This window comes from Pogoniulus pusillus, chromosome 26 (assembly GCF_015220805.1).
Source record: "Pogoniulus pusillus isolate bPogPus1 chromosome 26, bPogPus1.pri, whole genome shotgun sequence".
Classification (NCBI taxonomy): domain Eukaryota; kingdom Metazoa; phylum Chordata; class Aves; order Piciformes; family Lybiidae; genus Pogoniulus; species Pogoniulus pusillus.
The window spans coordinates 16680382-16707812 of record NC_087289.1 but is presented as its reverse complement, the minus strand read 5'-3'; the positions used below and the strand labels follow the sequence as shown (position 1 = coordinate 16707812).

Sequence of the window (27431 nt, the reverse complement as noted above, 5' to 3'; positions counted from 1 at the left end):
CCCAACAACACCCTCTGCCACCCACTCCCCGACACGCATGCACAACCACGCGCCCCTCACGACGCACGCACACCACGGACAAACGCCTCTCACACGCGACAACCGCCCACACTCACACCCTCAACGCCCTCGCACACCACACGCACCGACTCACGCACCACCCGACGTGCAAACACACAACACCTCCACATATGCAACCACCACCACAACTACTAACACCAACAACCCACACCCAAACACCCCCCTCACCACCTTCCTGGCCCCATCACACAACAAAACAACAAGGCAAAAAGACAGTGCCCTCAACACCCCTCACCTGAGCAACACCCTCACGGGCAACACCCCTCGCCCACTCCCCCCGCCCAGGCACAAGTGCTCTCTGCCACACTCGGCAGCTGCCCCTCCGCACGCCTCCAGACGCCAGGCCTGCAAAATGAGGGAGCCTGCCCCGCCTAGGCTCCCTGGCCAGGGCCAAAAAGGGAAGCCTACAGCACCCGGTATTCCCAGGCGGTCTCCCATCCAAGTACTAACCGGGCCCGACCCTGCTTAGCTTCCGAGATCAGACGAGATCGGGCGTTCTCAGGGTGGTATGGCCGTAGGCACTGCGGCACCCGACAGCAGCCCTCTCGAGCCACCCGCGCCACGCACCACCTCTCCCAACAACACCCTCTGCCACCCACACCCCGACACGCACGCACAACCACGCGCCCCTCACGACGCACGCACACCACGGACAAACGCCTCTCACACGCGACAACCGCCCACACTCACACCCTCAACGCCCTCGCACACCACACGCACCGACTCACGCACCACCCGACGCGCACACACCAACACACACCTCCACATACGCCACCTCGGCCACAACCATACTCACCAACACCAACAACCCACACTCAAACATCCCCCTCACCGCCCTCCTACTCCCAAGTTTTTTTTTCATGTCTTTTTAGAACTCTTATTACTACCTCACTATGCACTGTGATTCTGGACACTCTATACCTGCAATTACCTCAACAATACCACGCAAAGTGATACCTGCACAGAAATGCCACAACACTGCTGTCCCCTTCAGATAACTTTAGCCTAGCCGTGGAACTGCCACCACGCTTCCCTGTATAGTAAATACCCACGGACACACAGCGAAGAGCAGTACACAGGCATACCTCAGAGTCACCCCATAGCAAGCACCTGCAAATACAACGGATATCCTACCGCGGAGCAACGATATCACTCACACACAACTCTCTCTGCAAACGGGCAAAAACCGTCTCGTGCCACCTACACGACCTCAAGTCACTCCACAGTCGCCCATTCACACGCGACCTCGCACACAGACTGTGCACCGCACATATACACATCGTTTCCTCACCTGACAACCGCCTGTCGACATTTCCACGCAGCGCTTCATCTATGGTACGCTCGGGTCTAGCTGCCAGGTGGGCGGAGCCCTGACCAGGAGAGGCAGCTGAACCAGCCAATGGGCGGTTCCATGCCACCGACGTCACGCCTACTCCACAAAGCTGGTGGCTGGCGCAGGCAGTAGCCGCAGCAACGCCGTGGCGCCTGGTTTTGGCGCGATTTATAAAGCCTCGTGCGGCTCGGCTGAGTGTGCTGAAGTAATAGCACCAGGGGTTTAGATTGAGCTTTTGGGTTGGGATTTTTTCTTTTACTATTGTTGGTATTCCTGTTCTTAATTCGTTCTGCTGTTGTATTAAACTCTCCTTACTTCAATCTGTAGAGTTTTGCATTTTGCTCCCAATTTTTCCTTCCCATCTCACTGGGGTGAGTCGGGCAGTTGTGTGAGCAGCAGTGCCGTAATGTTTATAGTGTCACGTAGGTGGGTCAGGACTATCAAGTTGCCATGCTGGATATTGTCTGCTTATGATGCAATTATAGGACTGGGCACAGAGCTAAGATGCTATTTGGGTCCATCTGCTGCACGGTCATTCATTGGCTATGTCACCTATTTTATGCCCAAGACATGGAAGGAGACTTAGCTTTTAAGAACATTGAATATCCTCAGGACATCCAAATCAGCTTGCTTTTGTTGCTGTGTCTCCTGAATGCGTGCCAAGTCATGTTCAGGGTTACACAACTTTTTTCCAAGACCACCACTCTGAGTTCAGCTGCAAAGCCGGACATTTACGCGTGGCCGTCTGTGTGGAAGAGAGCCTCCAGTGTTCTGGAACGTCATCCCTGAATAAGAGCAGGAACCCGGTAAACTAGTAAAACATTTGGAAAAGGTGTGTTGTCAGCGTGACAGTTACTGAGAGACACAAATCACTGTGGTGTGCTGGGATCTTGCCCACACCTGACAAGTCCTTCTCACCACTATTCAGTACCCTGAAGGGAAAAGAAGGTCTCTGGGCCTACAGAGAGACAAGCTGGCAGTGTGTCTACCAAAATCCCAGCAGCAGGTGCTGCAGGTGCTCCAGAGAACACATCTGTGCCAGTATCAGTCACCCTTGTGCAGAAAAAGAAATGCACAGGAAAATCAGTTTTGTTTCATTAGAGATAAATATGAATCAGAGCCACCCTGAGAACAGGAGGAAGAGCCTGAGGTATTCACCTGATCCCTGCCTCTGAGTGAGTTGTGAGATATTTTAAAGGACTTTGGCCACTAAACAGCTGAGCATATATCACCTGCCTGCTCCTGTGCTGGGATATTTGGGCCAATAGTTTGGAATGAGAGGGTAGGGAAGTAAAGCAGCTGGCACAAACACCCTGTTATGACTAGTCCAGAAGCTCCATGCATCCTTGGCATAGGCTACCTCAGTAGAAAGTACTTGAAGGATCCAAAAGAGTAGCCGTGGGCCTTTGGTATAGCTGCTCTGGATATGGAGGGAAATAAATGGCTGTCCATATTGCCCCATCTCTCAGAGGATCCTTCTGTGATGGGATTGATGAGAGTTAAAGAACAGTACTTGGTACCACAACAGTGCACCAGCATCAACCAAGACTCCCTGTTTCCCATCTATAAATTAAGATGTCATTTGGAGAACCAAGGGGTGATCAGCAAAACCCACTCGCTCTTCAACAGGCCCATATGGGTAGTGCACAAGTATAATGGAGAACAGACATTCACAGTAGGCTACCATGGCCTAAAAGAAATTACACCAGTAATGAGTGGTTGCCATGGCAGACATGCTAGATCTTCAATATCAACTGGACTCAAAGCCAAGTTGTACACTGCAACTGATATCGCTAACATATTTCTTCTCTGTTCCTACAGCACCAGAGTGAAGCCAGTTTCCTTTCATTTGTAGTACATCTGTAACTGACTGCCCCAGCAACAGAAACAGTCCCACCATGTCCCACAGGCTGATTCAGACTGCCTCTTGTGGCACCCCTACAACACTCTACACCAGGGTCCAGTCCTAGCATGCGATGAAGTGAGGCACCATGCCACACCACAGAAACACATGCTCCACCATAACAACCACCTGCACATACCCCAAAATACAAGTATCCCCTACATACAGCTGAGCCACAACCCCACGTCAGCCCTCTTGCCAAAAAAGTGCTGCTCCCCAACCTGCTCTACAAGCACACGGAAAATGGTAATAGGCAACACCAATATGCACCTGCCACACTCCACTCCATCAACACCTGCACATTCTCCTTCACACCTTCCCCTCTGCAACGTGTGCTATAGATGTGCTACACCTTTTTCATCATATACATTTTCTTTGCCATTACTTAGATTTGTATCCTGTAGTTTTACCCAGTTTTGATGTGTATACCTAGTTGCCACATATCCTTGTCACCATCTCTGAAACAGTCATACTCATGGCTCTTGCTCCATCTGCTGCTGTGCCAGTTTCATTTTGCAGGTGACTGTTGCTTTTCTCCTGTTATTTCCCTCCCATACCCCTCAAGTTTATTTCCAGCAGATGGCAGCCTGGCTGTGCTGTTGCAGATTTCACTGCAGCTCTGCTGGATCTCGGACACCTTGCAGCCAGACAAGTACCTTTGGGCTCAAGATCACCTATGGGCCAGCAGCAAGCTCTCAGCTCTCCTCTCCATGCCATTCTCCACCATGCAAGTGGCCCTGCCAGAGGGCAAAGCAACGTGGGCGCAGCATATGCCATCCCTTCACTCAGCGGCCATGTTTTCAGTGACTTTGGTGTGAAACACCTGCAGTGGCTTTCCCATGCCGCATGCTGTCGTGGCCTTGCAGCCATCTGAACCCTCGGCAGCAGGCCAAGGTGCTGCAAATGGTCTCAGCAATCATTTTGTGAGGGGGTTTCATGTGAATCAACCTGCCTAAGAGGGTCAAGTGTATATCACTGCATCATGGTAGGGTCAGAGATCTGCTTACCGCCCACCTGGAGGAGTAAACTAGTCACCTAGCAGCCGCTGGGACAGGTTCCCCGTGACACACACGCTTGGGCACACAGGCGCCATAGGCAGGCAGTGGGGCTGAGCCAGTGCTTTCCTCTCCTCCTTCCCGGTGGGTAAATCTCATCAGCAGCCACCCTAAACCACCCCACGCCAGCCTTAATCCCATCTCGAGGGATGGCATCAGCATTTTGTCGGCAGGGCCAGGCACGGACAGTGGCGAGAGGGACAGCCCTGGATCCCGCTGAACCTGGGGAACAGCAGGGGCGGCGGCGGGCACTGGCCCGGGAAAGAGAGCGGAGTGGCGGGAAGGGGCTGCCGGCCCTAAATGCCCTCTGAAGAAGGAGGTGTAGCCCCGAGCTGAGCTGAGCTTTGTCCTGGGTTAATTTTAGCCCCAGGAGATAAGAGAAGGAAAAGGCATGGCGGGCTGTAAGGGGTCCCTCTGTCCCAGCTCCGGGCAGGCCAGGTCAGGCCTCCGCCGCTCCTGCAGCTGAGGGGTGGGCTGCGGGCTGCCAGAGTAGCGGCGAGGCCTGGCTGCCCCCTGGCCGGGTATGGGGCTCGACTCACCCCACGGAACCGGGTGATGGATGAGGGCAGAAGCGGTGGGAACACGATCTGTGCACTCCGGGACCAGCGCTGCGGAAAGCAGTGGGGTCCAGAGGACCACCCGGTCTGTGGGACAGTGACCGTGGTGTTGTACCTGAGTAGGGGTAGGTGCCTGGGGAGGCGAGTACCTGTGTTGGTGAACCGGCGTAAGATAGACTCCTGTGCGGGAAAATGAGTGAGTTACTTGCCAAGTGTCCCTCGGCCGTGTGTATGTGGGGGAGGCACCATTCCCACCTCGAGGCTCAACCAAACCAACCTCTTTTCTCCCCCAAATCCCCTCCGCGCCTCCTTAAGCGCCCGCTCCCGTCATGGCCGCGTCCCGCCCCGCTCCGCCCCGTCCCGCCCCGTTCCCTCCAAGTGGGGGAATAAAGTTGCGGGCTGAGGCGGGTGGGCCTGAGTGGGGCGGGCTGGGAGTACCGCACCTGGGGCTAGCTGGGTCATGGCCTCGGAGGAGCTGGCGCAGAAGCTGCAGCGGCGGCTACAGTTGGAGGAGAGCGGGGCGGCGGGCGAGGTGGTGGACAAGGGTGAAGTTGTGGCCGAGGCTACGGCCGAGGCGGAGCGGGGCTCCCTGACGGCCCGGGCGGGCGCGGAGCTGACCGCCAAGTTGTGCCGGCGGCAGGACATCAACGAGGGGGCGACGCAGCCCCGCCGGGCCGCCGTCTTCAATCCATACACCGAATTCAAGGAGTTCAGCCGACGGCAGATCAAGGACATGGAGCACATGTTCCGCTTGTGAGTGGGGCAGGGAGCGGGGGGGACACGGGACTGCCTGCCTGGACCAGCCGTGTTCGGCCTCTGTTTTCCCGACTGCTGAGCTACCCAGCGCCTTTCCCGGGGGGCTGCCTGCTTTCCACGGGCTGTCCGTAACGCTCCCGGCTTTGGCGGTTGGGCTGCAAGAAGCTGCGGCGGCTTCACAGCGCCATCTGATCACCACATTTATTCCTTCGGGGTAGTTTCGGACTCGGGGCGGGAGGTCAGGGCACTGCGTATCTGATGGCCTGTGTCTGCTTCTGCTCTGCCTGGCTTCAGAGTGGTGGCTGGTGGAGGTGACGCGCAGCAGCTGTGGCTTTGCGGGATGCTGCAGATGGGATGGGGCGGAGGGAGTACGGGCACTGCTGCCCCCCGTCCTGGGGCGCCTGGTGGGTCTGTGTCCCAGTGCCTTCTAGCAACACTTAAATGTCTTCCTTCGGTGACCGCGACCCCGGCTATCCCCAGAGGCTTTGTTGACGCTGCCCAGTAGTGCTGTAGTTCCACCCACGGTTCCGTTTGCAGACTTGATTCTCCCTCCCATGTATCCAAACAAAGCTCGAGCAGTGCTTTCTTCTTGGGGCCTGGGACGGAGATCCCTTTTTGACAGAAGTTTTCTATTAAAGGCAAGCTACTGATGGCAGTATGAGGAACTGTTTCTGTATGTATGAAGGCTTGGCCCTTTTGGAGCCATGACCCAGCCAGTGCCTTTCCCTTACAAGACCTTTCCTGGCTCCTGCACTTGGGCTGTGCTTGGGTAACTTTGCTTACTTGTGCTCAGCTCCAGCACCACAAGACGCTGTCTTGCCGGGAGCTGATATGCCCAAGGAGAGCCGGGTCAGGCAGGCAGCTGCAGGTGACAGCCAGGCACAGCGAGAGATGGCCACAGATGCACTGCGTGGGTTGTCACAGCGAGGTGCAAAGACCTACTTCATCTTACAAGGGTGACTGCATCAAGGTTCATAACTTGTTAGGTCCTTCACCTCCTCTCTCAAAGTTGCCTTGGGTACCCTGGATGTTGTGAAGTACCCACATCAGTAAGAGAATGGCAAAGCAGGATGTAAGAACATGAGAAAATGAAAATATGTCAATGTTGAGGTCATTATGAGGAACCAAGATTCTGGTTGAATGCTCCTGTTTCCTGATGTCATGAGGTGTTCCTGGTCCCAGTCAGGGCTATAGCTGAAGAACAGGCAATGGCCTTTTGTGAGCTTACTGGAGCTCTTTGTTGTATGGGCAGCATTCCATTGGCAGCTGGGTGTGAGAAGAGAAGTGATTTGGGTTAGGCTGATGTTCTGCTTGCTCCTGTGCTTCCTTCGATGATGGTTAGAGGGAATCCCACTCTGCAGAGGCCTGAGATGTGGCCCTGCAAGGGCAGGAGGACAAACGATGCTGGCAGCCGCAGCGCCCGAAAGCTGCAGGCAAGAGCCTCAAGCAGGCAGTGGTGCTGCCTCAATAGGGATAAGTAAAGGAACAGTGGTGGTTTGGGAAATAAAAAGTGGAAGAGCTGAGTTGCAGCCGAATTTTTCAACAATGAGCTCATTAAACGGCGGCCTTGTAAGCGGGAAAACCTCGGCTTTGCAGTTGAATGTTAATCAGCTGGTGACTGTAGCTGGAAAACATTGCAAGCCCTGTGAGGACTGTCGCAGCTGAGCGCTGGCCAGCCGTGCCAAAAGGGGAAGGAGTTGGGGCTGTGTGCTCCCCAGACAGGCGGATGGAAAACCCCCTCCTGTTTTTCACTTCGTTACAGCCACCTGATGTTTGCAGTGGCAGAAGATCTGGTCCTTGCTCCATCTGCTGCTAGTGACCTGTTTCAAGTATTGGCCAACACCACGTGCCCCAAGAGGAGAGGAAATGTTCCCCTTAATTCCTGCCAGTCAGAGCTTGAGTTAATGTGATTAAGGCTTTTATTCTCCATATGGCTTATTGGCCCTGGCAACCACAACCCAGGGTCTTTTTTACTAGTGGGAAAAAAAATAAGCCTTTGACAGCCAGGGATGCATCTCCTCATTCCCACAGGATGGCAGGTTTCTACTGAGAGACTTCCTATCAAAAAAATGTTTCTTATTAATTTGGTGGACTTGTAAATCTGTAATTCAGACCAAACTTGAGCTGGTGGGATTTGCAGTGTGGGCTGGGTCAGAGTGTTCCAGCCAAGAAGAGGGAGTTGCTGGTGATAGCAGCTGCTGCTCTGGCATCTGTCAGAGTGTTCCAAACATGGAACTTCCCAAAATCCAGTGCTTCATTCAGGTGCTGCTTGCTATACCAGGAACATCCTTCCAAAGCAGAAATGATGCTCCTTGCTCTTGCTGCCATGGTTTGGCTTGCTTTTACCCCTCTTGTCCAATCCTCTTCTTGGCACACTCCCCTCATTTTGGTCCCATCTCCCTGAAGATGGGGTGCAGGTTTCTGCTGTGAGTGGTGAGTCTGTGTGGGAGCATAGAGGGGCTGCTGGGTGCAGACAGCTCTTGAAATAGGTATCTGTTTGGGTTTTTTTTTGGCAGAAGGACCAAGAAGTCTGCAGTTCAGGCTATTTATAATGTGACCTAATTAGTTGTCTATTCTGACTGTTTGAGGACTGTGGTAACCATAACCTCCCTTCCCTAAGTTTTGTGAGCAAACTCAGGAGCTCTGGAGTCCCACAGTCCCCCTTGGTCCCATGTTGTCCAGAGAAATGGTAGATGAGGCTATGAAAGCCAGTTTCAAGCTGTACCTAGCAGGAGTGACCTTTCTGAGGGATGTAGTGGGGAGGAAAATGTCTGAGGGAGCAAGGGAGTGAAGAAATTACGGCCTTACTGTTGCTTTTGTATTAGGGAATTTTATGTTTTGCCTTTGTGTTTCATGAGTGCCTTCTGTCTGGCCAGTGAGAAAGGCTGTCATGTCCTCTTGTCCTTCTGAAGCCACTTGGGAGCCCTTCACTGAGTGTCCCTATACCGAGGAACATGTCTGATGTGTTGCAGCAGACTTGCTCACTCCAAGACTGCCATGTTCCTGATGACAGCTGATCACTAACCAGAGACTCTGGAGTCCCAGCAGCCATGGAAGTCATCCCTATGGAAACTCAGCCACCCAGCTTGAACCCTGCAGGCTTCAGTGCCTCTGGGTCTTGCCCAGCATGTCAGAAGAGATCTTGCTGGAAGAGACTTTCATCTCACCTTCATATCCCTCCAAGGGCAGGAGAGTTCCTGCTGCCTGGACTGTAGAGGACAGCTGTACATAGCTGAGGAGCCTGTTCCTGTCCCTGTCCCCACCTCAGTATGGAGGACTTGTTTCCAAATCTCTAGGCAATAAAACAGTTTCAGTTGGAAGGGACCTACAGCAGGTACTTCAGCTGTTTGACCACTTCAGAGCTGACATAAAGCATGTTAAGGACATTGTACAAATGCTTCCTGGAACACTCACAGGTTTGGGGCATCAACCACATCTTCAAGAAGACTGTCCCAGTGTCTGACTACCCTTTTGGTAAAGAAATGCTTCCTAATGTCCAGCCTAAACCTCTGCTGGCACAGCTTTGAACCATGGGTTCTATTGCTAGGTACTGGGGAGAAGAGATCAGTACCTCTCCACATAAGGTGAGATGCAACACTACTACTTAATAATAACCTTCTACTAAGTATTCCAAAATTCTACTTCAGCACCATTACTCTGCTTTATTTCTGTAATAGGTCATTAGAGCATGCAGGAACTGCAGATCAAAGTACAGGTCCCTGTAGCATGTGGAGCAAGCTCAGGTACAGTGAACACATGCAGGGAGGGCAGGTTTTCCTTCCAGCCTCTCTCAGGCTTGAGTGTTTGGAAACTGCTCTTTGATCCTTCAGGGACTCAGAGTTCTTTTTCAACAGTCTTTTTTTTTTTCCCTCGGGGATTTTCAGGCAGCTGGGAGGTGACTGCAATCAGTGTAGCTGATGCAGTCCTCAGCATCTCCGTTCTCCTCCGTTCTGATCCCTTGTTTGTCTGTGGTGTTAACCCCTTAGCTATGCTGTATAATGATTGTGCTTGGGCAATAATTGTGCGTAACTTGCTTCTTGCTCTTAAGCAAGTCTCTTCAGCAAGTATTGCCTCTTTCCTCCCTCCCTGTTTTCACTGCTGCTTTCCTCCCTGCAGTGCTCCGGCAGCCAGGCGTGCTCTGCAGCCTAGGTGGAAGCGAGCCAGCGTGGGAATCTGGGTGCATCCTTGCTGCAGCAGATCTTGGCAGCTGCCGTGTGTCTCATCTGCTGCCAGGAGCGCTGCTGCGGCGGCACTAGGAAGCCTTATCGTGCCATGGTGCTTGTAGGTGCCTGTGATGTCCTGGCTGTAGCAGGTGGGGACCTGCCACAGCAGTGACTTGCTGTTGGAGTTGCCTGTCTGTGTTGTGAGATATTTTTGGCCATCAGCATGAGAGGCTCTCTGTCCGTAATGCCTGAATATCACTGGGGCTTGGCTTGCAGCCCAGGGAGCTCTGAGCCTGGAGGAATCAAATCTCCGGTGTCACAGCAGGACAGTGGGTGATGGCAGGGTTGTGAGGGCTGGAAATGCATCCAAGTGCTGCATACGCTTGCTGTGCCACTCCTGAAATACATAATGGGACAGCTCCTCCCTGGGATGTGTTTTGGGACCGAGCTTGCCCTAGTAGTGTCCTCCTTCAGTGCTACCTGGTGTCCATAACCAGGACAGGGCTGCTGTTGAGGCAGTGAAATTGGGGTGAGTGATATCTGGGGCTGGATAGAGCCCTGGGCCCTGAAAGAGAGCTCCCAAAAGACAGGCAGTGGGATTTTGGTGGTATGCCAAAAGCATCAGCCAACCAACAAGGTGCAGGCCATTCTGAGTGCCTGCAGGGGGGCAGTGGGGATTGAATTGCACCATCTCTCATGTCCTATAAATACTCCTCTCCCTAAATAGTCTGGCGGCTGGCTCTGTGGCAGCAACGGCTTTAACCAGGTCCTAAAATACTTGGGCTGTTTTAAGAGGTGAGGGGGGTGGGGAGAAAATGCAGCAGTTTGCAGGGTGCTGCTGTTCTCTGAGAGGCTGCCACTGAGCATCCAGAGGATTTGGCATCCTTCTGTCTGTCTTGCCTACAAGGGACTGGTAACCTGATTTTGGAGTGCATCTCGGTGCCAGCTGTACCCCAGCCCAGTGTGCTCAATGCTAATTGTGTGGCTGGTACAGTGTACTTGCTCTGCCACCACAGCCGCTGCTGGCAAGACTCCATCTCTGACAATCCTGGCTTTGTGCTGCCTCTCTGTAGGGACGACAAGCCCTGGAGCTGTGCCCCATGCTTAACCCTTTTTAGGTGGCATGTTTGCCCCTGGGCTTATTGCCAGGAATAGTGTTTGCCTGTGAGGTAGTGTCTGTAGCAGAAAGTGAAGATGAATGCAAGAGGCATGGGCTGGATGTGTGCTCTCCTGCCCTCATCAGCAAAAGGAGCTGGGCAGTGTCCTGACTCCAGATAGGCAGCCTTTGGTGGAGGCCTCAGTGTGCTTCTGCACTCAAAGGGCAGCACGATCTTGCTGGGGCACAAAAACATCCCCAATCCCAAGTGCCTCCTTTCCACTGCGTACTTCACTGCTTTAGCTGATCAAAGACACTGTCTCTCCAACCTTATTCTGCCATATTCTAGAGGAACAGCTCCACACACTGTCTCCTGAACTTAAAAGAAAAAATTGATAATTAAATATTGCACTTTATTGCACTGCTGCAAGGTCTTGTAAGTGCATCAGAGCTGGCATGAGTAATCCTGTGAAGGTGTGCCTTTGGTAACTGACTCCTTCCTTGCTGCAATGAACCTGGTGCCTTTCTTTCCTGTGATGTCTTAGGTCTGTGACCTGGTTCCTCCTCCAGTGGAGGCTTTTTCCTAGCTTTCCAGAAAACTGTGGGCTTGATGGGTGTAGACTATGCAGGCACATTGATTGCAGGGCCTCTGTGTCAGCCTGGTGGTGACCTCCCTGTCACCTGGGATCTTTCGGGCCTGGGACTCTTGGAAACAGAGACATGAAGAATAGAGGTGTCTTTGGAGTTGGTGAGACTCTGGAAAGCTGTGAAGGCCACCCTGGTCTGGGAGGAAAGCACCCTGTGCTTCTGAGGGCAGAAGCAGAGCTCTTGGCTGCAGGCCTGCTTCATGCTGCCCACACCTGTGAGCAGCTAAGGGCCAGTAGCTTTACAATCCCTCTCCAACTCTTTGTGGCTGTGAGGTTTCTCAGCTGGAAAGGGCTTTTTCCAGGGTAACCATAACTGTGCAGGTCTTGGTCTGGAACGGCTACAGTCCTCGTTTCTTTGGAAGAGAGCTAACAGTCGATGAGAGATGATGAATGGGACTATGTGACTGGCCCTTACCAATGAGAAAGCTTCAGTGCTGAGCCTACTGTTTCCTTTCTGAATGGTTGAAAGGGTTTAACTGTTGAGACTAAGGGGGAAGTGGCAGGCTGTATAGCAAGGCTGAGCCCAGCCTGGCAGACCCTGCCCTATCCCCGTGTGAGCTGCCAGCTCAGTGCTATACCCTGATGGCAGGATCAGGATGAGGGAGGACTGTGACAGGCTGCCAGATAGCAGAGCAACCATGTCTCTAGCCTTTGGACTTTGAAACTCAGTGATGGCCCTGGTGGGTGTGAAGCATTGCTTTATTCACCCACAGCAGATGTCAGGGGAGGAACTGGTGCACAGTCCCAGGCTGAGCACAGCAGATCACTGCCTCCCCATCCCTAAGGCACTCTGTCTCTTTCACAGGTGCTCTCTCCTCTTGGGAAGAGTCCTTTGTGCTCCTTTGGGAGCATGATCCCACTCCAGTCTTGTTCCTAGAGGTGGGCACTATTTTCCTTTGCCAGCTTGGCCACATGATGTAACCTCCAACTGTGACCAGTATTGATGTGCTCTCCCGGGACCGTTCTGCTCTGGCTGGGGACACTGCATAAATAGCTCCCCTGGAGTATGGTGCTAGTGAAGTACAAAAACATTTTGGAGAGCAAAGATTTAAATAGAGCAGGTGGATTTTGCTTACAGAGGAATTTTGCTTTCTGCTGGGAGGTTCCAGCTGGTGTCTGCTCCCTGTTCCTTTTTGAAAGCAGCAGGAAACCTTTGAAAGGCAGCAGCTGGCTCCAGCATGCCTTTGCTTCACTGTGTTGGTGCATGGTGTAATATGTGTGCAAGTAACCTTTGTGCTGGACACGCAAGTGGGTGAGATGGAAATTCCACTGAGTTAAGCTGAGTTCTTTCATAGGCTTTTTGTGTAGGTGGTTTGGTCTGAGCTCCCCATAGCACTTCTCTCTCTGGTGAGATAACTGAAAGCTTCCAGCTACTTCCCTGAGCTTAATAATTCTCAGTATTGGCTGTGTCATGCAGCTTCCTATGACTTTATCTGTTTGCATGGTACCTCTTCTGGGTAAATGGACATGAGGGATGATAAGGTCTGACTCTCCTATGCACCCTGCAGGTATGACTCAGGACGGGATGGATACATTGACTTGATGGAGCTGAAGCTGATGATGGAAAAACTGGGAGCCCCACAGACCCACTTGGGACTGAAAAACATGATCAAGGAGGTGGATGAAGACTTTGATGGGAAGCTAAGCTTCCGTGAGGTGAGGGTGGCTGCAGATGCAGACAAGGGATGTGGCTATGGGATAGAGGGATAAGGCAACCAGGCCCTGTATTCTGGCTGCAGGTAGCCCTGTTCCCTCTAACTTTCTCCAGCTGTGGGATGCAGTGGAGGAGTCAGTGAGCTTCATCATGCTATGGGGAAATCAACTTGCTGCTGTTGTTTATCACCATGTGGCAGCAACAGTATCTGATGCCAAAGCTCTCCAAGCTGCTTGCTTGCTTTGAGAGCACATTTGAGCCCTGCTGCAGTTGCCTAGGATTGCTCACAGCTCCCTGCCATAGCTGAAGGTGGCATGGCCCTTCAGAGTGTCTCATTGCTGGACTCCTGTGATAGAGTGGCTCAGGCTTCAGTTTAGGTGCAGAGGATGGGCTACTCTCACAGGATGGAGGAGGCTTTCTCTTACAGTTTACACTGGGACCCTCTCTGCATCACAGTCAGCAGCCATGGCAAGCCTCACAAGGCATGGCTACCTCTGCCACAAGGTACAAAAGCAGCGACGCAGTGCGATGGTACTGTGTGCGGGCTCAGCAGTGATGCAGTCAGTGGGTCTATCTGTTGCCACTGCTGAGACCACTGGGAGTAACGTAGGCAGACTAGGAACTTCTGCTGGGTAGAGGAAGAGGGGAGTTTGGGTAGAGTACCCAACTCATCTTGACACGAAGGGGGAACTCAGATACCAAAACCTTCTGTTATATCTCCTCCTCCTAGGCTTTGATTTCTGTCTCCTCATAAGCATACATTGCACTGTGACATTCCAAAGTAATCACCAGCCCCTGAGGCAGCAGGAGACAACACTGATGTCCTGCATAGGTTGTGAGGGTATTGCTGCTGTCTTGCTTCCTTTCACCCCAGGGGATGGCTGTGAGTATGGGCCATGAGCAGCTGGGTTCCTTGTGGTTTTGCCATGCGTCCTCCACGGTAGGAGTTTGGTTGTGGAAGTAGGTGCACAGACGGCATGAGAGATAGAGTTCTTTAAGTGCTGAGACTTCTGGCAGTGCCTGGAAGAGAGAATGAGTAGCAGGGCCCATGATCTGCTGCTCAGGGTGAGTGGCAACTGGCAGGTCACAGAGCTGCTGCACCATCTCTCTGTGCTGGCATGTCACACCATCTCTCACTGCTTTCGTCTCCCAAAGGGTTTTGTTGCGTTTATGTGGCTGTAAGAGTGCAGCAGTAGAAGATGGAGACCAAAGACTGTTTGGTTTTGGGGCACAGTCCTTAGGGAGAAGGGGAAGGACATGCACATCTGGAAAGTGAGAGCCTGTGTTCACACCAGCAAAGCTCTAAGATGGATGGGCAGGAAAGGAGATGTGCCTGGTGAGAGGTGAGCTAGGGGTAGGAAACAATCCAGTGGAGCAGGAAGAGCACTGTGCCCTTGGCCCCAGGGCAGTCTGATTGCCACATTGCTGCTTGGGCTGGAGGAGCCCTCTGCCTCTGCATGCCTCCTAGGCCACACCACTCTGGGGACAGCCTCTGGGCTTGCTGCAGAGGCTCTCCTGTGAAAGAGAAGTACCTTAGCCTTCAAGGCTCTGGAAGATGCTGTAATGTCCTGGCACCAGTGGCACGGCACAAGATGGTAAAGCAGCTCCTTTTCTGCAGCCACCTGTTTGGAGCACAGCTCCCTGTCAGCTGTCATGGGCCACTTAATGCTGCCAGTCCTTGGCACACATCATGTGGCAGCTGGTGCTGTTGTAGCTTCTCACCAGATGCAGAATGCTGGTCAAGCAAACTTGAGAGGCGCGTGAGTTGGAATGAGGGACCAGCGCTGGCAGAGCTCCGGGACAAATTACATGGCAGCTTTGGCACATAGCCAAAGCTTCCTGCGGTAGAGAGGAGCAGGATGCTCTTTGCTGTGCTGCAGATGCACCATGTCCAGTTGCTGTGTTTGGGCAGAGGACCGGTAGGGAGACCGGTTACTTGGTGGGTGAGGTCTGACCCAGCTTGTATCCCTGCCCCACTCTGCTTCCTGGTGATGGTGATAGGCAAGATCAATGAGGGGTGACCGAGCTGATTTGGGGCACCCTGCCAATACAGGGTGAAACTCTGGTTTAAATGGATGTCTGAGCTTGACAGGATGTAACTTGAGCACTGGAGTGCTCCTGTCAGCTGATCTAGGGAGTAAGGAGTCCTGACATACCTGCCTGAAGACATGCTTCTTGTGGCCTGGCCAGAGCAACAGAGAGGACCTCTTTGTCTTTCAATAGGTCACCTTTTACTGCTGCTTTGAGTACCTTTGTGTCCTCCCATCCCAGAGAAGCTGTTGACTGGAAAACAAGCTTGTATGCCTGAGTTGCTGCTGCTGTACTGCTGTCCCTGTTAAGAAAACTGCCTTCCATCACTGACTGTGAGCATCTATCAATACATCAACAACTAATTGGACAGGGTGCCCTCTGACAGCATCTTCCAGAGCCTTCAAGGTTAAGGCACTTCTTTCACAGGAGTGCCTCTGCAGCAAAAAAAAAAGTGAGAAGGGAGGGGGGAAAAAACTCCTCTGACCATCCAGATCTGTGATTACAACAGGAAACCAGAGTTAATTGCTATAATAGTAATGTCTGTTTGTAGCTGCTATCTAGAACCCACAGAAATCCACCCACTGTCCCCAACACCTGCCTCAGCTTAAATGGTGACCCATGTCGTGTGTTTGCTAGAAGGGCTGGTGCAAACTACAGCCTTGGGTGCCACTGCTTTTCTGGCAAGCTGTTGCAAGGCTGCAGCTGCTGGTCAATCTTGGTACCTTCCCTCACATCCTTGAGGCCAGTGGGGTGCCTGGTGAGGCTGTGTGACTGAGACCTGGCCCTGTGGCATACATCTTGCATCACGGAGGATGTGAGAGCAGACACATCTCACCTCTTACAAGGTTATTGGGGTGAGAAGTGTGTGTCATGTTGCCCCCCTTGAGAGCACAGCTTTTAAAGCTATCAACATTAATCACTTTTGCTTCTCTAGTACTATTTGCCTGAGGCTTAGCTGCCTCTGTTCTGGGCCAAGCAAGGCATGAGAGCTGTTGGGAGTGGGAGCTGGATGCAGATTGCTGGTATTCTGTGGTGAGTAAGGAATGAGGCCTCGAGGGCAAATAAATGGTCAAGTGAGCTGCAAGGATGAGGAAGCCTTGCTCCTGAGCTCCTGTGGAAACCAGCATCATGCTCTATAGCTTCAGCTCACTGGGTCCTCGAAGCTGCTGTTACTCTGCCCCAACTGGTGGCACAATCCCTGGTTTCCTTTGGGTTAGCCTGCCCTTCCCAGTTGCAGCAGCTCATATTCTGCCAGAGGATTGCTTCCCCATTCCTTAGTTTCAGGATGATTCACTTTTACTCATAACTGGGTGTTTCCAGTCCCTCCCTGGGTAGCAGCTGTAGCAGACCTCAGGACTGTGCTGCCTCTGCTGCCGTTTTCCAATGCCAGGAAGTGGGACTGCAGGGTGGAGCAGAAACCATCGAGAGGGACCATGACTAATGTCAGCCCACTTGAGTCCCCATGCCTGATGGTAAAGGAGGAAATGAACTAGCCTGAGTCCAGTGGATCTGAGCAGAGGGAAAGGTGGCCTTGGAGGATTCGATTCCTTTCCGAGCAGGGCGTTCTGCCCATTCGGCAGAGCGTCATTTACTGCCTTACATCTGTTCGAAGGGGGAGGGTTGCCTGCCCAAGCCCACCTTTCTGGCTGTCCCGTGCAGAGCACACAGGGGTCACGGCGCTGTTGCAGGAACCAAGGCCTGATGACGCTGCCTTGTGCGAGAGGGCAGCCAGCACTAGTGTCGTCTCCACACCCTTCCCCGTGGGAGACCTTCTCAAACTTGTGCATCTACATAGACTTCTGCAAGCAACGTGAAGCGTTCAGAGCTGGCGTAGCGCAGATGTTTGGGCTCTGCTGCCCCCCTCTGGGACAGCTCAGGCTCTCTGCAGGAAGAAAAGTCTCCCAAGCCTAGCAGTCTGAGGAGCACAGCACTAGAGATACTTGATGTTCCCGTGAAAGTGGATTTCAGGTCAGCCCTATGTACTCTGGCCTAGAGTGATGCAGTGGCACAGCTTTGTTGCTTGTGCTGCTTTTGCACCCTGCTGATTTGTCCTTGTGTCTATTCTTTATTTACTGTTTGAAATGCTGAGATGCCTCCTGGGGTGGCCAGAAATAGCAAAAAGTTACAGAACCTATCTCTGAAATGAGTTGCAGGCAGCATCCACATCTTAACCTGGAGCTTGGTTAGCAAGTGGAAGATGGTGTGCAGTGTGCTTTCCTGGAGCACAATCCAGCTCTTTGTTTCCCTTTGTCATTCCTTGCCAATATGCACTCAGATGTAGTGTCTCTGTCAAGATGAAGCTTTCAAGACAAGTTGCTTTGTGGACACTTGTTTAAGCTGCTGTATTACAAGGGTAGGCATGCACTTGGACTGCCCTTCTCTCTAACTGGTCCAGAAGCCTGGAGTTCAGGTGAGAGTCAGGGCTTTCTTTGGTTTGTTTTCATTGTCGTGTGGTATTGTCTGAGCTCCTAGAACACTGGGGGAAGCTGGTGGGGATGCTGGTGAAGACACCATTAGGCTATGGGGACATAAAGCATCTGAGTAAGGTATCTGAGCTCACCATATGGTTTTCCTAGGCAGGTGAAGAGGTGGCCTCCTCCCTCTGGCCACATAGCAGGTCAGCTGTGGTAGAAGCTGTATTTCACCAGGAAATTCTTTTCTCCTATGAGATTCCTCTTGGTCTAACAGGGCTGTGTACTGGAGCCTGTCATGCCACTTGGTTCCTACAGACCTGGTTTCTTTGCTCAGAAATGCGAAGTTCAGCCTGCTACAGGTGAACATCTGTGCTGTTTGCATTTTCAAGTTGTTAGAGCCTCAGTGACAGAACTTGTATGTTTTCTTTTTGTTTTGCTAGTTCCTGCTTATTTTCCATAAAGCTGCAGCTGGGGAACTTGAGGAGGACAGCGGCCTGTTGACTCTTGCAAAGCTCTCAGAGATAGATGTCTCCCTTGAGGGAGTCAAAGGAGCCAAGAACTTCTTTGAAGCTAAGGTATGGTGTGGCACAGAGGGATGTGAAAAAAATGCACACAGGTTTTAACTGCCACTGAGACACTGACTCTGCTTGCTGGTCAGTAGGAGATACTGACAGTTTTGCTAGCTAAAAGGAGGTATATTTTACCCTCTGACAAACTCATTTGTAGCTTTTTCCCTTCAAATTTTGTTGGACTTCTGCTACAGCCTTTCCGTGCTGATCGGTCAACACTAGAACAGCTTAATTCACCATCATTGAATCCTACCCTCGTGGGGCTGACTGGCTGACCTGTGTCCCTGTGGCTGGAAGCTCTGTGGGACTAGCTGGCTGATAGCTTTTAGAGACAAAAGCATCCTAGAAGTTCATGCAATAGGGATTGAGTTTCCTGTTTTGTCAAACCTCCTTCAGCCAGAACAGAGTTCAGCAGTGAATGGAGTATTTTGGAGTATAGGCTTTCAGGCATCACTTTCTTGACCAGCCCTCTAACCTTTGGAATCAAAGTTATCCTGCAGAGCTATGAGGTTGGCAGAAAGAGCATTTCTTCATTTGAAGCCCACAAAGCACTCTTTTGGAAAGCTCTCTTAGAGAGAAAATAATCCTGCTTGTTTATATAAGAAGTTTTTTCCCAAGAGCATGATCACAGCTATTGCTCTGCAAATGTACTGCAATGAAAGCTGGAAAAATAGCCAGCAAATAAACAATATGTCTTTGATCTGCAGACTATCTGTGGTGTAGTATGATGTTCTCACACTTGGCTGTGATTCAGAACTGGTTTTCGCAGTAGTTTCTCCTTTTGTATACTCACAACTTAAGCTGTGCTGTCTCCCTACAGAAAGAACATGTTACTCAGTTACAGTGGCACTGGCTTAGTCACTTATCACCTATTAGCAAATGGTCTCTCTTTTGCTGATGTTAAAGTCAAGCAGGTACTGGGTGTAAATACCCAAGCACTTGCAGTATAATTAGTACTTGACCCATCCTGGCAGAGCTTCCAGCAAGCTTTGGGAGGTGCAGCAGAGAGTCTGGCATTGCCCATCTGGGAGTAGCTGCGGCTCTGGCTCTCCCTCTGCTGCAAGGCTTGATGCTCTTATTTTCTTTCCCTTTCATAAAGGTTCAGGCTCTCTCTTCGGCCAGTAAGTTTGAAGCAGAGATAAAAGCTGAGCAGGATGAGCGGAAGCGAGAAGAGGAGGAAAGGAAACACCGCCGGGCAGCTTTCAGGGAGTTGAAGTCTGCTTTTACCCAGTAACACACCAGCCAGTACGCTCTCTGAGACTGCACATGACTTGGTACGTTTCCCGGATCGGGGCTCTGCCTGGAGAGAACTGCCTGGATCCTGCCTAAAATTCATTACAGCTTTGCTAGCCTTCCTCTCCTGAAGATCCTCCCGAGTTTCTAAGGGCACAATTCTTACAGTTACAGTGCATTCATAACAAGGTCAATTGTAAGAGCTGTGTACATGCTGCTTGCTCTGGATTGTCAGGAGCACATCCTCCTGAAGCAGAAAGAGCAGGTAACAAGTCATGGGTAGGCACTGACAAGTGTCATGCTTGCCAGCTTCATCCCTTTCTTTTTTCTACACATCCTTTTATCTCTTAGCCACATATTAATTCATTCCTTGCTTACAGGCAAGTAGTGAGGTCTTGTGTAAATCAGGGTGTATGAAGTACAGCTTGAAATCCTGTACACTTCTACTGCTGTTGGGTGTTGTCGCTCATCCTCCACTATCCCTTTTCTTCCTCAAAGCCCCATGCCGCAGGCACTGTGAAAATACTGTGAAGAGAGAAAGATAGTTACTAGGGACACTGATCACAAGTATCATTTTCTGCCATCCAGCATGTTGGAGAGTCATCCAGTTTTTCTTCTCTGAAGTGCCATACTAACAAACCTTTCAATAAGAGGTGAGATTCAATGGATTCAAAGGGAGGAAGCTGACCCTCTTGGGTGAGGAACAGAGAACTGTGAGTTGCCTGACCACATATCTTCATTCACATTCCGTCACGTTAGCGTACTGTATGGCTTCACTGTCTTTTCCAGCCCTAGGCAGCTGTACCTGGTTTTAAGGGATATTGTCAGCTGGACAGTGAATTTGCATGACACACTGGGGTCTTCCATTTGGAAATTTGCTCCTATCTTGGTTGATGAAGGTGACATTGATTTCATTAGAGCCACAACAGGTAACACCAGCATGTACTGACCAATATCTGCTTGAGAAGAGCAGTGAGATGAACATATTTAAGCTGAACTTAAATTGGAAGGTTTGCACTATATTAGCCATTTTCTTTTGCAAATGCAGGAAACTTGCCCACAAATGTTAAGATGCCCACAGCTTGTCTGGATATATATGCTGTAGGTCATGGCAGGGCAGCTGTGTTCCCTCAGAGGCCTCTCTTGAAACATGGATTTGCTTGGATTCTGCCTCTGCTATTGCCCCTGTTGTTGCATTTACTTTTTTGTCTGCTTTCCAGCACAAAACTCAACAGTCATCATTTGTCTGTTTTGCTTCTTACACTGTGAGCACTAAACTGTGAGCGTGGAATAATACATAGAAAAACCTCTATTCTTTAATGTCAGGTGAAAGAATTGCTAAACAATTAATTAACTGTGTATATATCTTCACAGATTATATTTTATAAATCACGCTTTTTTAGCTAAATATTTATAATTAAATGTTTTTATACTTTACAACAAAGCAGATAATTTCATCTTCAATTATTTCTCCTGTTGCTGAAATGTACAAATAAAGCATTTTTATCTCCAGTCTTGTCTCTGGTTTATTTTTGGTCCTTGAATACACTACTCTGAATTTGTGAACAAAATAGTGATCTCCAAAGGTCAAAATCCTGACTTGGGTGAGTGATGGAACTGTATAGCAGTTCATAGGATCATATAATCAACCAGGGTGGAAGAGATCTCCTAAGATCACCCAGTCCAACCAATCACCCAGCCCTATCCAGTCAACCAGACCATGGCATGAAGTGCCTCATCCAGTCTTTTCTTGAACATCTCCAGGGACAGTGACTCCACCACCTCCCTGGGCAGCCCATTCCAATGCCAATCACTCTCTCTGACAACAAATTCCTCCTCACATCCAGCCTAGACCTACCCCGGCACAACATGAGACTGTGTCCCCTTGTTCTGTTGCTGCTTGCCTGGCAGAAGAGCCCAACCCCACCTGGCTACAGCCTCCTTTTGGGTAGTTGTAGACAGCAATGAGGTCTGCCCTGAGCCTCCTCTTCTGCAAGCTGCACACCCCCAGCTCCCTCAGCCTCTCCTCACAGGGCTGTGCTCCAGGCCCCTCACCAGCTTTGTTGCCCTTCTCTGGACACATTCCAGCACCTCAACATCTCTCTTGAATTGAGGAGCCCAGAACTGGACACAGCACTCAAGGTGTGGCCTGAGCAGTGCTGAGTACAGGGGCAGAACAACCTCCCTTATCCTACTGGCCACACCGTTCCTGATGCAGGCCAGGATGCCATTGGCTCTCTTGGCCACCTGGGCACACTGCTGGCTCATCTTCAGCCTACTATCTACCAGTACCCCCAGGTCCCTCTCTGCCTGGCAGCTCTCAGCCACTCTGTCCCCAGCCTGTAGCACTGCTTGGGGTTGCTGTGGCCAAAGTGCAGAACCCTGTACTTGGCCTTGTTAAATCTCATCTCATTGGCCTCTGCCCATCCATCCAGCCTGGCAAGGTTACTCTGCAGGGCACCTCCTGGTGTATAAAATCCTGCTTGCAATTCCTCAAAGTGACATGGCTGCATAAATATTTGAAATACTGTCCAGTGCTGTATGTTGACATCTGAGGGGTGTCAGCCTTCCCTTATGTTGCAACAGCCACTGTGTCTCAGCCCCAGCAGTGACCCTGCTAAATTTGCCTTTGCATTTTTTCTTTCTGCCTTAAGCAAAGGGAGAATTAAAAAAAACCTCGAGAACATAGACATCTGAAACTGTGTCCAAATATCTTGTTTCTGCTGCTGTTAATAAGCTAAGGTTTGCTGGCATGGCCAGCTTGGTGGGTGGGGGGCAGCTCATTTCAGGTATCACCCTGTGATTGAAAAGGAGAAAGAAATGTTTCATCTGGTGTGGCTCTGCTCTGCCTTGTCAGCAGTTGATGTATTCGTTGTGCATGTGTGAGGCCTCAGGTTTCAGAGGTCAGGTAAAATCAGGGTGAAGGTTCCTTATTGTTTTTCTGCAGGGAAATTGCAACACTGCAGCTCTTCATTTCACTTTGTTGTGTGTTCAGGAGTTTTTTTTCTCTATGGTGCAGCAAGCACTGCTGACTCGTGCTTCTTTGCACACGCAGCTGGGTGAGGAGCTTGGGGCAGCAGAGAAGTTGGAAAAAAGGCTTGCAGAGGTTTTATTTTGATAGGTTTGAGTCAACTGCAGCTGACAAGTTTCAATAAGGAAATAAGCGTGGTGTGGCAGTCGTGTTCAATGGGAGCAAGTGCTGTTTGCTGGGGCCTTTGCTCAGGGCAGTGAACAGTAAGTGCTCCTGGATGTATGTTTGTTTTGAAGCTGCAGCAATGTGTGTTTTGAAATTACCTTTGGAAAAGTGACATTGGCAAACTGCTTTCTAAACTATTCTGCTTTGCTGGTTACTACTGGATTGAATAAAAACACCACTAGCTTATGCAGAAGTACTAAAGATTTGTCTTGATGAATCCCCCATGATGCTTCCTGTATTAGACAATGTTGAATTGTATTTACCTGTTATTAAGATAGTCATAAAATTGCTTTGCTTGGAAAAGACTTTCAAGATCATCAAATCCAACCAGTATCTCTACTGAGTCTGGTGCTAAACCATGTCCTTCAACCCCACTTTTCTTGCCTCTCTGAAACACCTACAGGGGTGGGGATTCAACCAGCTCCCTGGGGAGCCTGTTCCAGTCTTACAGAAGTTTTCTCCTAATACCCAACCTCAATCTCCCCTGGTGCAACTCGAGGCCATTTCCTTTCATCCTATCACCTGTTACTGGGGAAGAAAAAACTACACCCACCTCAGTATAACCTCCTTTCAGGTGGTTGTAGAGAGGGTTAGTCTCCTTTTCTCCAGACAAAACGACCCCAGTTCCCTCGGCCACCAGCTTTGCTGCCCTTCTCTGGACACGTTCCAGCACCTTGCTGTCTTTCTTGGAGTGAGGCCCAAAATGGAGTACTCAAAATGTGGCCTCACCACATCCTCACTTTCCTGCTCCTGACACTGCCCAGTGTACTGTTTGCCTTCTTGGCCACCTGGGTACATGCTAGCCCATGCTCAGACACTGTTGATAAATGCCCCCAGCTCTCTTTCTGCTGGGCAGTTTTCCTGCTACTCTGCCCCAAGCCCAGAGCATTCATAGGGAGGTTGTGATCCAAGTGCAGAACCTGGCACTTGGCCTTGTTAAACTTGTGCAATTGCTATCAGCCTATTGATACAGTCAGTCCAGATCCCTCTGTAGAGCCTTACTACACTCAAACACATGAATGATCCCACCCAATTTATTGTCATCTGCAAGCTTGCTGAGGGTGTCTCGGTCCCCTTATCCAGATCATTGATAAAGACACTGAAGAGAAATGGCCCCAGCACTGAGAGCCCTGAAGACCACCACTTGTGACTGACTATGAGTTGGATTTAACCCCATTCCCTACCACTCCCTGGGTCTTGCCATCTGGAAAGGTTTTTACCCAGCAAAGTATCTATCTGTTCAAGCTGTGAGCAGCCAGTTTATGCAGGGCCATGCTGTAGCAGATAGTGTCAAATGCTTTACCAAAACCTGGGTAAAGAAAACCCACAGCCTTTCCCTCATCTGCTAAGTGTCTCAAATCACAGAATCACAGAATTAAACAGGTTGGAAAAGACCTCTGAGATCATCAAGTCCAACTTATCACCTAACCCTTCTAATTAACTAAACCATGACACTAAGTACCTCATCCAGCCTCCTTTTAAGCATCTCCAGGCATGGTGACTCCACCACCTCCCTGGGCAGCCCATTCCTATGCCAATCACTCTTGCCCTGAAGAACGTCTTCCTAACATCCAGCCTGAACCTGCCCTGACACAGCTTGAGGCTGTCCCCTTGTTCTGTTGCTGGGTGCTTGGGAGAAGTGACCAACCCCATCTGGCTATGACCTCTCTTCAGGTAGTTGCAGAGAGCAATGAAGTCCCCTCTGAGCCTCCTCATTACAGTCTCAATGCTTTGTCCTCCTTTTATACCTGATGTCACCATAGGTGACTCTTGGAGGTCCTGGCAATCCCAACTCTCTTTATAGATACCTGCTGGTACAACAATACTGGCCTGGCACTCCTGTCATGCTGTAAATGAATCTAAGCCTATTTGTGAGAGCAAGTAGAGAAGCTTCATGTAAAGGCTTGTGTTCCTGGGGCTTTCCCAGAAGTGATGAAGACTTTCCTCAAGTCACTCATGTCCCAGAATGGGAACTGCAGGTAGTCCTTGATCTCTAAAGGGCTTTAGTTCAAGTTTTCCCAGAGCAGGAGACACGCAGTAAGAGAATCACTAACACTGCAGGCCAAGGCCAGGTTCAGCCTGTCTGGATCCTTGGATTGCAGCGTATTTCTCAGTGATGCTTCTGTCACAGCCGTTGATGGCTGCCTTTAGGGGACAATGTGTGACGGCAGCAAGTCTTACTTGAAAAGCTCTGTGTAAACACAGTCAGAAGAGAAAGGGAAACACTACGGTGAGGTTGTTCCCGGCTTAGGTTTCAGGCTTTGTCTGTGAGGATTAAGGTGACCAAATAGAATTGTACCCTTATGGGAGTGTCCCTTACAAGCTGGATTGGAGTAACTGGAGTGCTTTATCGTCACAAAACCTTAGAAACCTAGCTTGCCACATGTGGGGAGGACATCTGGAAATAATTGTGTGCTGCAGAGGTAGCAGTGCAATTGTGGTGGTCTTCCTTTCAGTACAAGTCATCTGAGGTGACCAATGCATCAAAGAGACTGACTTGAAAAACTAAGTTGGGTATTCACCTGTCTGCTTTTTTTGGGTGGTTTTATTATTTTTAGGGACGTGGCAAACGAGGACATGGGAAACAGAGGCAAAATCTGTGCTTTTTAACAAGCAGAGGAGTTGCTTTTCTACCTAATGAAAAGTGGGGGTGGTGAGGGGAAATGCGACAGACTGTCACTTTTCTGAGCTGCTTTCTGACCATTATTTATCATTTCAAGCCTGTGCCTTGTGCTTGTAGCTTCCCTATTGTACTTAGGGAGGCAGATTCTTGCTTCCAAGCTAGGATGGGTGAGAATGAATCATACAATCAGTCAGGGTTGGAAGGGACCACAAGGATCATCCAGTTCCAAGCCCCCTGCCATGGGCTGGGACACTCTACTCTAGATCAGCCTGGCCACAGCCTCATCCAGCCTGGCCTTAAACACCTCCAGGGACAGGGCCTCAACCACCTCCCTGGGCAACCCATTCCAGGCTCTCTTTATGAAAGGTCAATAAAGAAGGTTTTAGTCTGCTAGGGTTGCCACTACTCTACACTTGGATTGTAACAGTGAGGATGGATTGGAAAATCTCAGGCTCTGAAGTACATCCATGCCCTTGATGTCCAGACTAGCTGCTAGGGTGATTTAACACCTAGACAGTATCAGCTGAAGTTCTGTAATAGGCTTCCCAGAGGGGTTGTGGGGTCTCCTTCTCTGGAGCCTTTCAAGGCCCGTCTGGATGTGTTCCCCTGTGATCTGTGTTAGATAGGATTGTCCTGCCCTGGCAGGGGGGGTGGACTCAATGATCTCCTTGGGTCCCTTCCAACCCCTAACATCCTGTGAGCCTGTGAACATGGCACAGTCCTGAATTTTCACAGCAGCCTCCCAGTTCTGCTTGAATGAGTGTTGTGGAGAATTTAAGATGTATCTGCTACAACCAGAAAGCAGGCATCTGGGTTTCCTTGAGGTGGTTCACAAAAGCCACAAGTTATGCAGATGAAGCATGTTTCAGACACACACTTTTAAAAAAATCTTAATAATACAAAGATTGTGCTGGGATAAAGCTTCCACAAGTGCTAAACATCTCCTATCTCAGATACAGATTGTCTTACAGCTTGTTAAAGTATCTACTTGCTGTAGCCAGTAAATAAAATAGCAAGGCTGCCTCTCACCCTCACAACACTTAGTGCCATGGTCTAGCCTTGAGCTCTGTGGTAAAGGGTTGGACTTGATGATCTATGAGGTCTCTTCCAACCTTGATGATACTGTCATGCTGTGATACTGTAATACCATTATTAGTATTGGCTCAAGCTGTGGCAACCTGGGAGGCTCAAATGCAGCTTTTCAGCAGCCAGCCCTTGGCCAGGGAGCATTGTTTTTACCTCCTAGAGGAGGCATTTAATTCTAAGATATTGAAGTTACCCTGTGTCAGCCTTGGCTAAAAATAAACCCTGAGAATTACAGGCTTTTGGCTCATTAGCTCAGAAGAGTCACTTGTGTTCACTGTCACATTATTTTTGGCTGGCATTCAGCGCCACAGTTGCAAGAATTTATTCACCTAGAAGAGGAGGGGAAAAGCTACAAGGACTGCAGCTGAAATGACGATTGGAGTGATTGTTTCAGCTGAAAACAGTTATACCTAAAATACTGCATAACAGCCAAGCAGAGCTTTTTTAGGCCAAAGGGACCACATGGGACTATTCTGCATCATGTACTAATATGGGTTTCAGGACTAAATATAAACCACTATTTTTAGCTGGAAGCAGTTTGCCTTGGGCTCCTGATTTTCCCGTCAGGAAATCTGGAGTCAAAATATATCCCACCTAGTGCCCCTTTTCTGTCAGCAGCAGCCTCCTCTGGGGCCGTCTCCTGCAGCCGCAGCCGCACAAGGCTGCTCCGGTGAGGGACAGGGAGCAGGTCACAGCCCAGGGGAGCCTGGGCACCGCCTGCCTTTGAAACGTGGGCGCCTCTGAGGGCCACATTCAGTGCCACCGGTAAAGCTGAACTGCCTGCATGAGACCCAAAGATGGACGAGGCTGAGGCAGTGGGTGGCTGACAGCACACAGCCTGTGCTCTGCAGCAGAGACATGAAACAGAGCGGGAATTTGCCTCGGGGCAGCAGGTCCAGCGCAGGGCGACAGAGCCGGAGAATGGTCTGGAGAACAAGTCTTGAGAGGAGCCGGTGAGGCAGCTGGGATTGATCGGAGACAAGGAGGCAGAGGGGAGGCTGTCTCACTCTCCACACAAACCCAGACCGGAGCCA

At 50.6% G+C, this 27431-nt stretch overlaps 1 protein-coding gene and 1 non-coding gene across 2 annotated transcripts; one reads left to right on the top strand and one right to left on the bottom strand.

Annotated features, from left to right (window-relative positions):
• Nucleotides 1-482: 482 nt before the first annotated feature.
• Nucleotides 483-601, bottom strand: LOC135187210 (5S ribosomal RNA). The gene has a single exon (XR_010307228.1). It is a non-coding gene; the product is annotated as a 5S ribosomal RNA (ribosomal RNA).
• A 4736-nt stretch (nucleotides 602-5337) lies between these two features.
• EFHD1 (EF-hand domain family member D1) lies at nucleotides 5338-21004 on the top strand. The gene is made up of 4 exons (XM_064165333.1): nucleotides 5338-5682; nucleotides 13100-13247; nucleotides 18131-18265; nucleotides 19359-21004. Exons 1-4 carry the CDS (start codon nucleotides 5390-5392, stop codon nucleotides 19491-19493), a joined length of 711 nt encoding a protein of 236 aa, XP_064021403.1. The 5' UTR covers nucleotides 5338-5389; the 3' UTR covers nucleotides 19494-21004.
• Nucleotides 21005-27431: the final 6427 nt, after the last annotated feature.